The sequence below is a fragment of the Staurois parvus genome, unplaced genomic scaffold, assembly GCF_062004578.1.
Source record: "Staurois parvus isolate SC_StPar_1 unplaced genomic scaffold, SC_StPar_1.0 ptg001090l, whole genome shotgun sequence".
In the NCBI taxonomy this organism is placed as follows: Eukaryota; Metazoa; Chordata; class Amphibia; order Anura; family Ranidae; genus Staurois; species Staurois parvus.
The window spans coordinates 2,897,316-2,914,821 of record NW_028318886.1 but is presented as its reverse complement, the minus strand read 5'-3'; the positions used below and the strand labels follow the sequence as shown (position 1 = coordinate 2,914,821).

Here is a 17,506-nt window from a genome sequence, read left to right as displayed (position 1 = left end):
TATGTAGAGCATTTTTTAGTCAAGTGTGCACTTTATTTATTTTTTATTTATATTTATTTATAATCAGTTTAGGGAGAGCGCTGCACTTTGTATTTATATTTATTCACTCATTTTGGTAAGGAGTTTTGGTGTCAGCTGCTTGGTGAATAGGGCCCCATTCTTAGCGCAGGAAGTTCTCGCACTTTGATTTCCATACTGTATATAGTCCATGTGGCATGAAGACTTCTATAATGTGCTGTATACTGCTTTAATTTTAGTGGTTATTATTGTTGCTGCTATTATCTTTTATATGATGCCATGATCTTCCATAGCACTTCACAACAGGGTAATAATCAAATAACATGAGTGGAGAGAAAAGACGCAGAGTCTGCAGGAAATGGCACCATCATTAACCAATGTCTAAGACAGCATAAACCCTAAATGTAAACTGGTGTGGATTGGCTGTTATTAAGGCAGGAGTGGAAGGAGATACAATGAGGACTTCTGTTCTGGTGGTGCCAGGGGGGAAAGGATTTCTGTGATGATTGCATTATACTCTTGAGAACATGATATAATGTTCTAATATCCAATTTATTTTTCCTCAGTGCTCATCAATGATGGTTGCTGTTGGAAGAGTAACAGTCTGTAGGTTATTAAGTGCACTCCATTACCACTCTTGTTGTAAAACTGGTCAATGGGGTATCTTTCCGGTTCTGTTGTGGACAACACTGCCTTCCTCATCACCACTGTGGTCAGAAAGTGGCAGATCTGGAGCATTACTCTGAGTCATGTAAGTCCTTGTCTGCATGGAGCATTCCTGGTTTAGAATAGCCTACAGAATTGAGACAATTCATTAGTAGGCAGTTTTGTAACTGGGACAATGTGAAACTAAAAAATGTGGGTCCTCTTACCAGTTTCTCTTCTCTCGCTGGTGGATTACGCAGAAAGAGACATAGAGGTGCATAGGCGATGTTTAACACTCCGATGATGACCATTAACCAGGGAAATCCTATGGCTTTTGCAATGGCTCCTCCAGTCGAAGGTCCTAAAATTGCAATTGCCTAAAGGTTACGGAAGTCTATTTAACTTATTATTGTATGAACTTCTAATCTTGCATATATTTATTCAATAAAACATACCACCTGCAGACACTGCAGCATGGTCCATTTATATAAATAAGGTACACAAATTTTCAAAAGCCATTTGAAACTAATTTTGTTTTGCAACTAGCCCCTTTTAGAGCTTCAATGTTAGATACATGAGGGTCATAGTATACTCCTTTACAACATATAGGAGTGAATTTCATTAAAATGGAAGAAAAGTTTAATTCTAACTGTTCGTAAAAATGTTCCCTCCCCCATCACCATACCTATCCCGCTTACTCTGTATAAAAAAACATCTGTGTGCTTATCTATTTTTAAACTGCTGCGGTCTAGTCACATGATCCTGCAGCTCTGGCTTCCCCGTGTAAGGTAGCTGTTGACAGCAGGTGTGAATTTTGGGAGCCATGACGTCTCTCAGGCTCCCATGTCTCAGCCGTTTTTGGTGCTTCTTCCTTTCCCCTCCAGCAGCTGTTCACTGATGCAGGGGTGTCGGAGCTGCAGCACCACATGACCACACAGAATTAGATTAAAAACAGGTAAGTGAACAGATCTTTTTTTTACAGGGTAGGCAGGATAGGTAGGAGGAGGTAGAAGTGAACATTTTTAGGAATAGGTATGTAGAGTTAGGCTTTTCTTCTACTTTAAATCTAAATGTCACACAAAAACTAAAAACAGCCCTTGGTCCACTTACGTATTGGTGTCTTTGTCCCTGCTGGGTAGAGTCATCTTCTTAGTCTAGGACTAAGGTAAGGGAAAATTCAAATTTTGAGTTGTCTTTGGAACAGGAATAGAAGGGAAATCTTCCAGTTGGGATTTAGGATCTATAATTGTGTCTGGAGAGTTTCTTATTAGTACATAAGCACTAAAACATAACTCACTGACTCCTTGTGCTGCTTCCTCTTTCCCTTTCCTTCTCTATTTCACTCTGCTTTATATTCCAATCACCATGCTTATAAGAGGGACTACAGATGGGCATGTGTTGGCACCAAACTGTACAAGTTCCTCCACCGATACTTCTCAGATAGGACAACCACCCACCTCTTATTGAGAAACTCTCCACCATATTATGTCATACTTCCAGCCAGAGGCTCACTCATGACATCCCCAGCAAAAAGCCTTAATATTTAAAAAAAATAGAATTTCCACACACACATGCATTTCCAGCACTTTACTGCAACTTCAGATCTTGACTTCCTGTGACATATCACATTTGTCATAATAGCAAAATCCACATATGAGACTAGATATTCTTTAGCAGTCATTTCAACACAGAGAGCAAGTACGCATTTTTTAAATAAGCCATCTTCCCTTTTCTCTTTAGGAGCACCATAGAACTGGGATCAATCGCTTCCCCTACATCCATAGCATTAGGCTTCCATCACTAAGTCACAGGACCCGCAGCTGAGGGCCAGGGGGAACAAGTGGCTTCTGTTAGTATACCAGTCTCTTCCCAATGTCCATTTTATAGCTTTACCCAAGCAGCCATGCTTCCAGATGACCTACTCATTCCCTGGCTCCCACCATTGCTCACATCAGAGAACTCCCATTTCTGTACCGCCTTGCCTTGGAAGACTACATTTTAACAGTGGTGGTATCTTGCTCCCATGTCGTAGACCCTGACTGGCTCTACCCACACCTGGCATTTCTATGGGCACTAATTCCACCCATGACATCACTAAGGACTGACTTCTGTAAAAGGTGAGCTTACACCTGATTACAGCCTTCCTTTTATCATTACATAATGTCCATAGAGCCATCTATTGGAAGGCAAGCTAATTGCATGTGCCAACATGCTTCTTTTCAATACATGAACTGACTGATCCTTGTACTATTTCTTCACACTCCAGCCTTTCACTACAGGGACTTCAGGAGGCTGATATCAGGTCAAATTCAAGTACATTTCTTCTTTTCACACTGCAGCCTTTCACTACAGGGACTTCAGGAGGTTGATATCAGGTCAAATTCAAGTACTTACACTACTTGTATTTAAAAAAAAATAGCTACAAATATAGATGTAATGATGTATTAATGATTACAGAGATGTAATTTGCCTCTTCATCTACCTAGAGGACAGCTTTAAGCCTGTTGACTGATATATGTCCCTGCATATCTTTTGCATATTGTATGTCATATCCTATTATATACAAGAAGAAGGTTGTAAATATATTTGCAAGATGGCAGATCTGTACATGTCAACAGCAGAGTCTTAATATAATATCAGCAGTTTTATATAGGTTAAAGATAACAACATTTTTCTTACCCAATGCAAAGCCCATGCACAGGGCGATATCAGAGATTGCATATATCCCACCATAGACAGAGGTGTGACGCAGATCAACTAAGTGTCCCATGATGGGCATGATAGATGCATCCACCATTCCAAGGGCAATGCCAATCCCAGCATTGGGACCAATGAGGCCATAAATATTGACAGCAAGTGGAACCTGAAACATGGAAGAATGTTAGGATCTAAAAAGGTCCAGTACATGTAAGGATAAAGTTTTGAGCTACTGGAAGTTGCACTACTTAAAAAATTTTGTCCTATGGCAGGTGTACTGAATTAAAATTTAAAGAGGTTGATCAGTAAAATTTTCTTCCAACCGAGGTCAGAATCGTATGTTTGCATGATGACTCAGATCCTTCACATCACAGCCTCCTTCCTTTTAAATAACAATCCCATTATTTCATCAGATTGTCTGCCCCCTCCCCCCATTTCACAATTCCCCCTTCACATCACAGTTTCCCCTTCACAGCAGTGTCCTCAGCCCCCTGCAAGTCGCCCCCCCTTTAGAGCAGTGTCTGCAGCACCTTCATGTCACCCCCATTCACCCCACAGAAGTGTCCTCTGCCCCCCCTAACATCACTTACCCCCACAGAGGTGTCCTCTGTCCATACCCCCTTCACATTACCCCTCCACAACAGTGTCCTCTGTTCCCCCTCTTTAACATTACCCTCCACAATGGTGTCCTCTGTCCCCCCCTTCACATTAACCCCCACAGCAATGTTCTCTGTCCCCTCCTACACATTACGCCCCACGGCGATGTTCTCTGTCCCCTCCTTCACATTACCCCCCACGGCAATGTTCTCTGTCCCCTCCTTCACATTACCCCCCACGGCAATGTTCTCTGTCCCTTCCGTCACATTACCCCCCCCCACAGCGATGTTCTCTGTCCCCTCCTTCACATTACCCCCCACAGCTATGTTCTCTGTCCCCTCCTTCACATTACCCCCCACGGCGATGTTCTCTGTCCCTTCCTGCACATTACTCCCCCACAGTGATGTTCTCTGTCCCCTCCTTCACAATACCCCCCGCAGCGATGTTCTCTGTCCCCTCCTTCACATTACCCCCCACGGCGATGTTCTCTGTCCCCTCCTTCACATTACCCCCCACGGCGATGTTCTCTGTCCCCTCCTTCACATTACCCCCCACGGCGATGTTCTCTGTCCCCTCCTTCACATTACCCCCCACGGCGATGTTCTCTGTCCCCTCCTTCACATTACCCCCCACGGCGATGTTCTCTGTCCCCTCCTTCACATTACCACCCACGGCGATGTTCTCTGTCCCCTCCTTCACATTACCACCCACGGCGATGTTCTCTGTCCCCTCCTTCACATTACCCCCCACGGCGATGTTCTCTGTCCCTTCCTGCACATTACTCCCCCACAGTGATGTTGTCTGTCCCCTCCTTCACATTACCCCCCACAGCGATGTTCTCTGTCCCCTCCTTCACATTACCCCCACAATGGTGTCCTCTGTCCTCCTCTTCACATTTATCCCCCCCCCACAATGGTGTCCTCTGTCCCCCCTTCACATTACTGCCCCCACAGTGGTATCCTCTGTCCCCCACTTCACATTACCCCCCCCCTTGAAGCAATGTCTTCTGTCCCCCCTTCACATTATTCCCCAACAGCAGTGTCCTCTGTCCCCCCCTTCACATTACTGCCCCCCTCAGTCCCCCGTCACATTATAGACTATTCACAAGGGGGGGGGGGGAGTTTCTAAGATATGTTAACATTTCATTTGCTAAACCATACACAGCTGTTTTCATCTTGTTTTTTTTTTTTGTTTTTCGCATGGCGTTGTTGATCTTCTCCATCTGCTTCCTATCTACATGAACTCACTCTAGCGTCAGCTGCACAGTATTGCCCTGAATCAGCTTCCTGATAATGGTGGACCTGCGCAATGTGTTCCAGGATGGCCAGTGTGTTCTTCACAAGGGCCACGTGTAATAGGATGGCCATACAAGAGAATAATTGGGAGGGAGTTGTCACCTCTTAACAGCAAGAGCCTGAACAAGGACTTTCATGGAGGATCATCATGTATTCTTTTAAAACTGTTGAAACAATCTATACAATTTTTGTGTCTTTGTGCTTTTATTATGTTTTTCAAAGTCCTAATAAAGTAATTAACAATATTGAATATTTTGGATACAATTGTTATATGGTAGTTTGTAAGGGCAGAAAGGCTTTGCAAGGTGCGAGTCATTATAATATTGGTATAGCATTTCAATGATATATACATGTTAAAGCTTCACCATCATTCTGCAAGATTACCAAACTGTACTCACGCAAAGAAGGCTAACACCAACCACAATCATACCAATAAGTGTACACAGCCACCTAAAAAAAAAAATATATATATATATATATTGTCACCTTATTCTGTCAAATAATAAGCTGCAGTTTCAGTAGAGTATGTTTGCCTCACCTTCCCATCTTGTGTGACAGGATCCCAAACAGGTTAGTACATAGTAGGTATGAAATGCTAGCAGGCAAGAAAGCCAGTCCTAGAGAAATATAAATCTTCTTTAGTGAAACATTACTTGATGTCTAGAGTGGCAAAACACAGCAATAGCAAGGTGCAATAACTAAAATATAACTTTAGATGTGAACAAACATAGCTGAAACAGGAAAAATGTACTATATTAATGGGGAAATGTATAAATGTTAATTGCGCCTAAGCAGTATCCTGAAAATGTACCATTTTGCTTGAATGCCCTCTGAAAAATAGTGTACTGCCTGGTGTATGAGTGTGCCTAGCTATCTCCTGTGCCTGTAGCCTCATAGCTGTATATCTGCATTGTGAGATCTGAGGCACTGCCTCACTGGTAAGTCAGTAATGGGAAACAATCAGCTGCCAAAGGATCACAGGTAGTACTGGTGACTAGTTCTTTGCTCTCTGCTTTTTTGGAAGCAGCTTCAACAGATCCCTCCCTCTTAGATTGTAAGCTCCAAGGAGCAGGGCCCTCCTAACCCTCTTGTATTGAACTGTATAGTTGCTGTATTGTCTCCCTTTATATTTGGATTGGGGATTGCTGAAGAAGGGGAGGATCGGAGAAGACAGGATCAAACAGCCTTTTTACACAATGACACGGAGGATTAATTCCTTAGGTTCCACAGTGAGTATAACAAGCTGGTTTTTTGCATATGCAGACTGATGTTACTGTTGTGGGTTTAGTAACACTGAGCTGTAGCAGAGAAAATATCTCTTGTCCTGCCAGACAGAGCAGTGCTGTGTGTCAGAGCATTGTAAAGCTCAGGACTGGATGGACAGGAATTGAAATCCTGCAGCAAATAATACAGCTTTCCTGTACTGCCTTTATTTCACTTGTGTATTTGGTACTTTGCTTGGAGTTCATCTTTTGGTCAGCTGCACTTGAGGAAGCAGAATTAACTTGCTGGACAAATTATTGAAAGCTTTGAATATACTGCACATAGTGTACCCATATCTGAGACAAAATTTGGGAAAAGAATTAAAGCAAAACATTCTCTTGTAAATTATTCACCTAATACAATTTTGAAATCATGTGATCTAGTAGATTTTCTCCAACAGGTATAAAATTTGAGGTAAAAGATTTTGTTTAACCTCCCTGGCGGTATGATTATTTCAGATTTTTGGTGCTGAAAGCGGTACCTTTATTTTGCATGGAAATATGTAGTTTTTTTATTGTAGGCTGTAATATTTAGGAATAACTCACTGAAATCTGTCCGAACAAGAGTCTATTAAACAACCCGGGTATGATAAAATTTGAAACACAAAATCATAAATTATAATTTAATAAATAATCATAAAAAATATTAATATAATAATAATACATTTAATTCAATAATATAATCAAACCAAAAACACTGAAATTTGAAATATAGCGCCAAGTTCGCACATCACTGAGCAAAGTCGCAGAATTGTTTTCAATGTCTGATGACAAATTTCTCCACGAATCATTATCACTCAATTCTGCAAGTGGTTCTGATTTACTATTGCTGTTCTCTAGCTGATCTAAAACCGCTTTTGACCTAAAGGGACGCTTTTTGGACGCCATGGACTTTTCTAAGTTTCCAGGCAGAAAGAACAGTCAAAATGCAGACAGGGCACAGGACAAAGCACTAGGAACAAAATGTATGTGAAATGGTTTGAAACAGCAATGTTTTACTCTGTAAAATTCATTTTGAAAAAAATGACATTTTTTTTTAAATTTTCAAATTTCCCGCCGCCGGCGGCGCCCGTACGTCCCGACGTCACAGGGACCGGAACACAGAAGCTGGATGCCGGCATCGGCCGGAGGAGATGGCCGGGGATGCTGCAGGGGACACATCGTGGGAGCGCAGGACAAGGTAAGCTCTGCAGGGACTCCCTATGCAGCGCCGCATGGTAAGCCCGAGTGTAGCTCGGGGTTACCGCTTTTGGTACAGAAACTTTACCCCGAGCTACACTCGGGAATACCGCCAGGGAGGTTAATAACATTAGGAAAATGTCTGTTTTAAACACACTTCTAAATCTTTCCTGAATGAGGAAATGAGGGGCAGAAAATTGAGCAACAAAAGCTTTGTCAGGTCATTTGTTAGTTGAATCTCCAAGTAATGGATATGAGACAATGCCCATTTAAAAACAAACGTGTAGTAAAGTACCAGAAGGGTTCAAACTGAGCACCTCTGATTTCTGGTAACTTAATTGGAAATTGGACAGAGCTCCATATTCTTTGAATTCACCCATCAAATTTGGGATGGTAATGTATGATTGACTGATAAGGAAAAAAAGATCATCCCAGTAGGCGGAAACCTTGAGGTGTAAGGCCAATCTCAATCCTCGAGATGTTCATTTTCACCCAGATATGCCTGAACAATGGTTCAAGTGTCAGAATGAAAATAAACAGTGACAAAGGACATCCATGCTGTGTTATTAATTGTAAATTGGGACGAAAAGGACTCCATTGGTTCTACTTTGTGCTGAAGGTGTTATGTACAGTGACCCAATCCATGCCCTCCTGAATGGCCCTAGGTCAACAACTAAAGTAAGTTCAATAAAAGATTAATTTACCATGTCAAAGGTCTGTAGATGCTCTCTAAAGAATGGCGCACTAACAACTATTATCCAAGAACAGCATCCTTAGATGTGTTTATAATGGAAAATCTAGGACAAAATAGACCACTCTTTAGTCCATCCAAACTGTGCCTTGATGTAACTTCTGGTAAGGCTTATTCTCCAGAGAACTGCAGCCTGAGACAGTCCAGGAAATTCTAGGAAGCTTAACAAGATTAAGAGATAGTGAAACTTTTCCTGCTTTTAATGGTTAAAAGTGTCAGGTGTTTTAAAACTATTCACATGTTGTGTCATATTATTATACCAGGCTTACCCTGAGGAGAGTTCTCTTTTAAGTCGTTAATGTCTCTCTAATGTGATTTACTAGACTGGATGTTGATTAAGTGGTTTGATTTCCAGAAGGACCTTAATGTGATGCTGAACAGGCACTGTTCTACATCTGCACAACAAAATGAAACAGTCATATATGCAACAGCCTTGTCATCCTCCTGGAAATTCTGTTTGCTTGCTGAACTGTGACCCATGACAATGGAAATTTTTATATATATATATATATATATATATATATATATATATATATATATATACATACACACACATGAAATGTATATAAATATCCTATATATAATTGTATTATATATATATATATACAGTTGTGTTCAAAATAATAGCAGTCAGACATCACTAACCTGATCAATCACTGTTTTTGGTAGAAATGATATTTCTACATGGCAAATAATTTACTAGCAGGTGTAGTAGAGTAATAGAAATCCAACAGACCCAACAGTCATGACATGCATGCTGCTGATTCTGTGTAATTGAATCACTAATTGAAAGGGGCATGTTCAAAATAATAGCAGTGTGGAGTTCTATTAGTGAGGTCATTTATTCTTTGAAAAACAGGTGGCAATTATTGCCCTTATTTAAGGAAGGAAGGCAGCAAATGTTGTTCATGCTGGTTACAGTGCGTTTCTCTCTGAAATCCTGAGGAAAATGGGTCATTCCAGACATTGTTCAGAAGAACAGCGTACCTTGATTAAAAAGTTGATTGGAGAGGGGAAAACATATAAAGAAGTGCAGAAAATGATAGGCTGCTCAGCTAAAATGATCGCAATGCTTTAAAATGGCAACCAAAACCTGAAATATGTGGAAGAAAGCGAAAAACTACAATTCGAATGGATAGAAGAATACCCAAAATGGCAAGGACTCAGCCAACAATCAGCTCCAGGAAGATCAAAGAAGGTGTAAAGTTACCTGTGAGTACTGTTACAATTAGGAGACGCCTATGTGAAGCCAAGCTATCTGCAAGAAACCCCCGCAAAGTCCCACTGTTAAAAAAAAGACATGTGCTGAAGAGGTTACAATTTGCCAAAGAGCACATTGACTGGCCTAAAGAGAAATGGCGCAACATTTTGTGGACTGATGAAAGTAAGATTGTTCTTTTTGGGTCTAGTGGCCGGAGACAGTTTGTCAGATGACCCCCAAACACTGAATTCAAGCCACAGTACAGCCACAGTAGCAAGCATCATGATATGGGGATGTTTCTCATACTACGGTGTTGGGCCTATTTATCGCATACCAGGGATCATGGATCAGTTTGAATACATCAGAATACTTGAAGAGGTCATGCTGCTTTATGCTGAAAAGGAAATGCCCTTGAAATTAGTGTTCCAACAAGACAACGACCCCAAACACACCAGTAAACGTGCAACATCTTGGTTCCAGACCAACAAGATTGACGTTATGGTGTGGCCAGCCCAATCCCCGGATCTTAATCCAATAGAAAACTTGTGGGGTGACATCAAAAATGCAGTTTCTGAGGCAAAACCAAAAAATAGAGAACTGTGGAATGTAGTCCAATCATCCTGGGCTGGAATACCTGTTCACAGGTGCCAGAAGTTGGTTGACTCCATGCAACACAGATGTACATCAGTTCTCAGAAACAGTGCTTATACAACTAAATATTCATTAAGTGATTCAAAGGAAAGCAAAATCTTCAAACATTTTTCAGTTTATATAGTGAATGTTTAAATTTGTAAAGAAGAATACAAACACTGCTATTTTTTGAACAGTCTAATATTCACTTTTCTTCAATTTGTTTAGAGGAACAACACAAATTTGATATATTTTTCTTCATGTTTTGATTTGGAATAGAATGTGTAGTGTTCCCAATGCATTTGTTTGTATGGAAATAAAAGCTATTAGAAGGATTTTGAGCTTTATTCACTTTTTTCAACACACTGCTATTATTTTGAACACAACTGTATACCGTGTACAGTTGCAAGAAAAAGTATGTGAACCCCTTGGGATTACGTGGAGTTTTGCATGAATTGGGCATAAAATGTGCTCTGAACATCATCTAAGTCAGAACAATAGAAGAACACAGTCTGCTGAACATAATACTACACAAACATTAGATGTTGCCATGGTTTAATTGCACATAACATGTAAACATTCACAGTGCAGGGAGGAAAAAGTATGTGAGGCCCTAGCTTAATGACTTCTCCCAGAGCTAATTGGAGCCAGGAGTGAGCCAACCTTGACTCCAATCAGTGTGATGATATTGGATGTGTTGCTGACAGTTGTCCTGCCCTTAAAAAACACACACCTGTTTTGGGTTTACTGGTTTCAAGAAGCACTGTCTGATGTGAACCATGCCTCGCAGAAAAGAGCTCTCAGAAGACCTACGATCAAGAATTGTTGACTTGCATGAAGCTGGAAAGGGTTACAAAAGTATCTCCAAAAGCCTTGATATTCATGTGTCCATGGTAAGACAGACTGTCTACAAATGGAGAAAGTTTAGCACTGTTGCTACTCTCCCTAGGCATGGTTGTCCTGTAAAAATGACTGCAAGAGCACAGCGCAGAATGCTGCATGAGGTAAAGAAGAATCCCAGAGTGTCAGCTAAAGACCTACAGAAATCTCTGGCACATGCTAACATTTTTGTTGACACATCTACAATAAGGAAAACATTAAACAAGAATGGAGTACATGGGAGGACACCACGGAGGAAGCCATTGCTGTCCAAAAAGAATATTGCAGCACGTTTGAAGTTTGCAAAAGAGCACCTCGATGTTCCACAGCACTACTGGCAAAATATACTGTGGACAGATGAAACCAAGATTGAGTTGTTTGAGAAGAACACACAACACTATGTGTGGAGAAAAAAAGGCACAGCACACCAACATTAAAACCTCATCCCCACTGTAAAACATGGCGGAGGGAGCATCATGGTTTGGGGCTGCTTTGCTGCCTCAGGGTCTGGACGGATTGTTGTCATTGATGGGAAAATGAATTCCAGAGTTTTTCAAGACATTTTGCAGGAAAACGTATGACCATCTGTCCGCCAACTGAAGCTCCGCAGAGGATGGGTGATGCAACAGGACAATGACCCAAAGCATACAAGTAATTCAACAAAACAATGGCTGCAACAGCACAGAATACGCCTTCTGGAGTGGCCCAGTCAGAGTCCTGACCTCAACCCGATTGAAATGCTGTGGCATGACCTTAAGAGAGCGATTCACACCAGACATCCCAAGACTATTGCTACACTGAAACAGTTTTGTGAAGAGGAGTGGTCCAAAATGACTCCAGATCGTTGTGCAGGTCTGATCTGCAACTACAGGAAACGTTTGGTTGAGGTTATTGCTGCCAAAGGAGGGTCAACCAGTTATTAAATCCAAAGGTTCACATACTTTTTCCTCCCTGCACTGTGAATGTTTACATGTTATGTGCAATTAAACCATGGCAACATCTAATGTTTGTGTAGTATTATGTTCAGCAGACTGTGTTCTTCTATTGTTGTGACTTAGATGACGTTCAGAGCACATTTTATGCCCAATTCATGCAAAACTCCACGTAATCCCAAGGGGTTCACATACTTTTTCTTGCAACTGTATATATATATATATATTATATATATAAATTTTATATATATATATAGAGAGACAGAGAGAGGAAATGTATATAAATATCCTTCGCTCATAATGCATTTTACTTAAGTCCGGATAAAATTAAAAAAACAGCTAAATAAAGGGTATGTCAAGTAAAAGATTAACGTGTCATTAAACCCACATCATTGAAAAACTATCAATAAATACATGCCGATCGTACTCACTCAGTCACTATGGGTATTGTTTTCGGTATTCTGCAAAAAAAAACCTGGTTGATCCCTCTGTTCTCTATCTCCCCATTCTGTCCATGTTCCCAGTGCAGTTGGGGATTCTGCAGAGCAGCTTTAGGCAACTAGTGAACATGGTCAATTTCAGTGTGTTTGTATGCTGAGCATTTCCTCCCTATCACATCTGACCAGCCCATATAACTATAAAGTCACACAGGTGGGCGTATACACAGTGGTAAATGACAGCCCACTCCCTCCCTCCTCCATGCCCACTAACCAGCTAAACACAATGAGGGTGGGATATTTTGATTGATGGAGGCTTCACCTCCCTGTTATTCTTAGGGCTCGTTCACACTTCACTTTATTTATAACTCTTGCCAAATGCCCCTATAGCGTTTGACAGGCATTAGATAGGCATTTGGGAAGCATTTGTAACGCTTCCCAAATGCTCCCCGAACGCCCTATGCGTGGTTTTGAGGTTGTTGATAGGTGTATACCAAGCGTTAAAACCGCACCACAAATGCCTATAATGAAGTTAAATGGTATTAACGCTCCTGAACCACGTCGCAACCGCACTGCCAGGCATTTGCGGAGCGGCATCATAGACTTCAATAGGAGGCTTCAACTCCTCCTGACTCTACACAAGGCATCAGTGTGAACAGCACTGTGTGCTGCCATATGCAGAATTTTTATAGGCATTTGAGAAGTGTTGAAAACGCTTCCCAAACGCCTGTCTGATGCCTGCTGACAAAGCTAGCGTGAACTGAGCCTAAGACTCAGGTTGGAGGGGCATGACATAGCCTGTGATTGGCAGGAATGTTTTTGCCAAAAACAATACAAATTTGATTTCAAATATATAATAGTATGACAGTTTAAAACAGTTTATTGATATTACCTATTCATTGTTACTCTGCCTTCCAAAGGTTATTTTTTTTTATTTCAAAACCAGCAACAGGACTAGGGGCTCCTCCTGCCTATGTTTCCCTGCAGACAGGCTGGGAATGAGCTGGGTCATGTGACAGCTGTGTATCAATTAGGAAAAGGGTACTTATATGTTTTTTTTTTCATTAAAATAATTACAGTGCCATCATTCACATTCAGAAAGAGAAGGGATAATGTAAATTAAACAATGTGTGTTTTGTATCACTTTGAAAATAAAATTCAGTATATCTATGTAATAACTGCACGTTTGCCGGGCATCTGCAAGCAAGTAAATACCTGTTAATATTCTAGAAATCTGGAGACCTTCTAACTTCCTGTTAGAGCTGACAACTCAGTGCCTCACCTGTACTAAAATACTAAGCAGTGTTACCAGCCCTGTCCAGTTCTTTTCTACAGGACTATAGGACATCTCCCCCTCTCCTTATCTCCATATTATAAGAGAAGGCAGGGCTGATTGGGATTTTAGTGGAGTAGAAGCAGTATTGGCAGCTCAAACAGGAAGTTAGGAACCCTCCAGATCAACTTACTTTTCTGTTCTTACGATGTTTTTCTTTTTATTCATGTATTGCAAAGGTATTCTGCATATTTGCACATTTTCTTTCCTTTTTTGCTTAGAGCAATCTGACAACACAACAGTTTACACAACAGTCAGGTGATGATCATATTATGTCTATGGGTTAGGTTATCCTAACAAAATTTTTTGAAGGTGTTCTTTCTTGCCTGCACAATTGTTCAACTGGGATAATTTTAGAACCTGATAAATATGTTGTTCACAAAAAAGGAGTTTGCAGCATCACTCTTCAAAGTGTATTGGCACAGGTACCTAGTTGCCAGCTTGGGGAGCACATGGTTTCCATCATCCAAATAGGCAAGGTAGGCTCCATAACTCCAATAGCCATATTTGCAATCCAGAGAGACCCTGTGAAAAAAATATAACACCATGAGCTGTCTTTAGTTTGTTTGTATCATTTTATCAGCCAACCCAACTGCTCTTTAGAAAACATATTGTAATAGTAAAGTATTTCTCAGAGTACCATTTTTTGGACTCTTTTTATAGCTTTGGGGGTGGGAAAGAGAAAGGAGGTAGAGAGACAGAGGGCAATAAATACAAGGAAAGGGAATAAAAGAGGCATAGAGGGAAGAGAGAGGAAAGCAAAGGGGAAAAGATAGACAAAGCATATACAAGAGACAGCAGTACACCATGAAAAGTAAAGCTGGCCACAGAAGTATCAAAATTCAACTAGTTCAGGAGGGACCGGCCACATTTCAATCCATCTATGGCCATTCTCATTCAAGAGGAGTTGACCTAGTGACCGACTCCTCTCAAATGAGATCGTAGGAAAATTTGTTCTTGATCAGAACCACAACCAATCAGAATAAGATACTGCAGCAAGGAGGATTCCTCCACCCTCCTCACAAGTGTGGATGGGGGAATCTGTCAATTTTTTTTTTAACAGTCAACCGACTGATCAAAGAAAAAAAAAAGATGAACCACCTATGGCCAGCTTAATAGTTGGAAAAAGATGAAAAAGGCAGCCTTAGGCCTCTTTCACACTGACGGTCACATCGGGTTCACCTGTCAGTTTATCAGGGGGACCTAATAGGACCATCCATAGACCTCTACGGAAAAGCCAGGAGGCTTAAAGTATTTTATTTTCATCTTTGAAACGATGGTGGAAACCCTGCAAGGAAAGCCATTTGCTGTTTTGTACTTTATTTTAATTTTTAATAAAAGTGGGCCAACCAGCCCTGAAACAGCATTCCCTGGCTGGTCTGAGCTCACTGGTGACGTACTACATTTAAAAAATATCTCCTGCAATATCACATATATATATATATATATACAGTGAGGTCCATAAATATTTGGACACAGGCACAATTTTAGTTTTTTTCAGGTATTTATCAAAACATAATGGATATGGGCTGAAAGTGCACACTCTTAGGTTTAATTTGAGGGTATGTACATCCAAATTGGAGGAAGGGTTTAGGAATTACAGCTCTTAAGAGTAGCCATGCCCCCCTTTTTCAAGGGACCAAAAGTAATTGGACAATTGAATCAAAAGCGGTTTCATGGCCAGGTGTGGGCTACTCCATTATTTCTTCATCAATTAAGCAGATAAAAGGTCTGGAGTTGATTCTAAGTGTGGTATTTGCATTTCGAATCTATTGTTGTAAGGCTTCAAAAACGAAACAAATCCATCAGAGAGATAGCAGCAACATTAGGAGTGGCCAAATCAACAGTTTGGTACATTCTGAGGAAAGAAGAATGCACTAATGAGCTCAGCAACATAAAAAGACATGGACATCCACTTTAGACAACAATGGTGGATGAATGCAGAATCCTCTCTATGGTGAAGAAAAACCCATTCACAACATCCAGACAAGTGAAGGACACGCTCCAGGAGGTGGGAATATCATTGTCAACGTCTACAGTCAAGAGAAGACTTCACAAGAGCAAATACAGAGGGTTCACCACAAGGTGCAAACCATTCATAAGCCTGAAGAATAGAAAAGCCAGATTAGACTTTGCCAAAAAACATCTAAAAAAGACAGACCAGTTCTGAAAAAGCATTCTTTGGATGAAACTAAGATTAATCTGTACCAGAATGACGGAAAGAAAAAAGTGTGGAGAAGGCTTTGAACAGATCATGATCCAAAGCACACAACATCATCTGTAAAACATGGTGGGGGCAGTGTGATGGCATGGGCATGTGTTGCTTCCAGTGGCACTGGGTCATTGGTGTTTATTGATGATATGACAGAAGACAGAAGCAGCCAGATGAATTCTGCAGTGTTTAGAGATATACTGTCAGCCCAGATTCAGCCAAATGCAGCAAAGTTGATTGGACGGCGCTTCACAGTACAGATGAACAATGATCAAAAACACACTGCAAGAGCAACCCAGGAGCTTTTGAAGGAAAAGAAGTGGAATATTCTGCAATGGCCGAGTCAATCACCTGATCTCAACCCAATTGAGCATGCATTTCACATGCTGAAGGCAAAACTAAAGGCAGAAAGACCCACAAACAAAGAACAACTGGAGACAGCTGCAGTTACAGCCTGGCAAAGCATCAGAAAAGAAGAAACCCAGTCTTTGGTAATGTCCATGGGTTCCAGACTTCAGGCAGTCATTGTCAGTCAAGGATTCTCAACAAAATATTACAAATTAACATGACTAATGCACCATAGATAGGCTTGTCCACTCCTACTTCCACCATTACCTATCCATACCACTCCACACCCCCTTAACCAACTAAACTTTACAAAAAACATGACACCATTTGGAGTAAATGGCCAACATGGCCTTTTATTAACAACTTCACATTTTAACATACATCAACCGTTCCTTAACGGAAACCAAAGAATTGTTGTTGGTCTTCAAAGGCACCCACAAACGATCCAAAATGCACCTACGGACAACCCTATACACTAGGCCTCCAGCCGCAACCAACCAGCTCGGAGACAACCATACCGTCCGCAGTGCAGCACCACCACCTTCCAGTTAAACCTTGGTTAACTGGGAATATCCACTGGGCCCCCCATACCACGGATGGGCTCCCACACCATTGTTTTACCTTCCAAGATGAGAACCGCCTCCAAAGACCAACAACCGCCACAGCACGCTGGGTAAGCCCTTACCCATGTGTGCCACGCCACAAACGAACCGCCCGTAGTATGCCGTCCTGCAGCTCCAGGGACCACAAATCCGTGCCCACCGCATTCAAATGCACTCCATCACTGCGAAGATACCGCCAAGTATCCACCTCCAACTCCACATGCCGGACCACCAACCCTCCATTGCGACTAAAAAAGCGCCCCACCTCCCGGTTGACCTTAATCCTGGCCTTGTTGAGCCGCTCCACCGACCGCGCCAAGCGCCAAGAAGTGCGAGCGACCATGTCAGACCACACCACCACCATCCCCGGAAACTCCCGCCACAACTGGAGAAAATCCAGCTTGACATCGCGAACCAGCTCCCACATGGACCTACCCCCCAAATCGTTGCCACCCGCGTGAATCACCAACACATCCGGTGGTGTATCC

At 41.6% G+C, this 17,506-nt stretch overlaps 1 protein-coding gene and 1 long non-coding RNA gene across 2 annotated transcripts in view; one reads left to right on the top strand and one right to left on the bottom strand.

Annotated features, from left to right (window-relative positions):
* Positions 1-233: 233 nt before the first annotated feature.
* Positions 234-17,506, bottom strand: part of LOC149440362 (chromaffin granule amine transporter-like) — a 41,067-nt gene continuing 23,794 nt past the window's right edge. The window contains exons 10-15 of the mRNA XM_089658725.1: positions 14,286-14,381; positions 5,791-5,869; positions 5,651-5,702; positions 3,343-3,526; positions 891-1,024; positions 234-811 (exon numbers count right to left, since the gene is read on the bottom strand). Of these exons, the coding sequence (XP_089514851.1) occupies positions 671-811; positions 891-1,024; positions 3,343-3,526; positions 5,651-5,702; positions 5,791-5,869; positions 14,286-14,381 (686 nt within the window). The 3' untranslated portion in view covers positions 234-670. The remainder of the gene's footprint in view (positions 812-890; positions 1,025-3,342; positions 3,527-5,650; positions 5,703-5,790; positions 5,870-14,285; positions 14,382-17,506) is intronic.
* On the top strand, positions 1,471-5,497 carry LOC149440363 (uncharacterized). The gene is made up of 2 exons (XR_016307652.1): positions 1,471-1,618; positions 5,210-5,497. It is a non-coding gene; the product is annotated as an uncharacterized LOC149440363 (long non-coding RNA).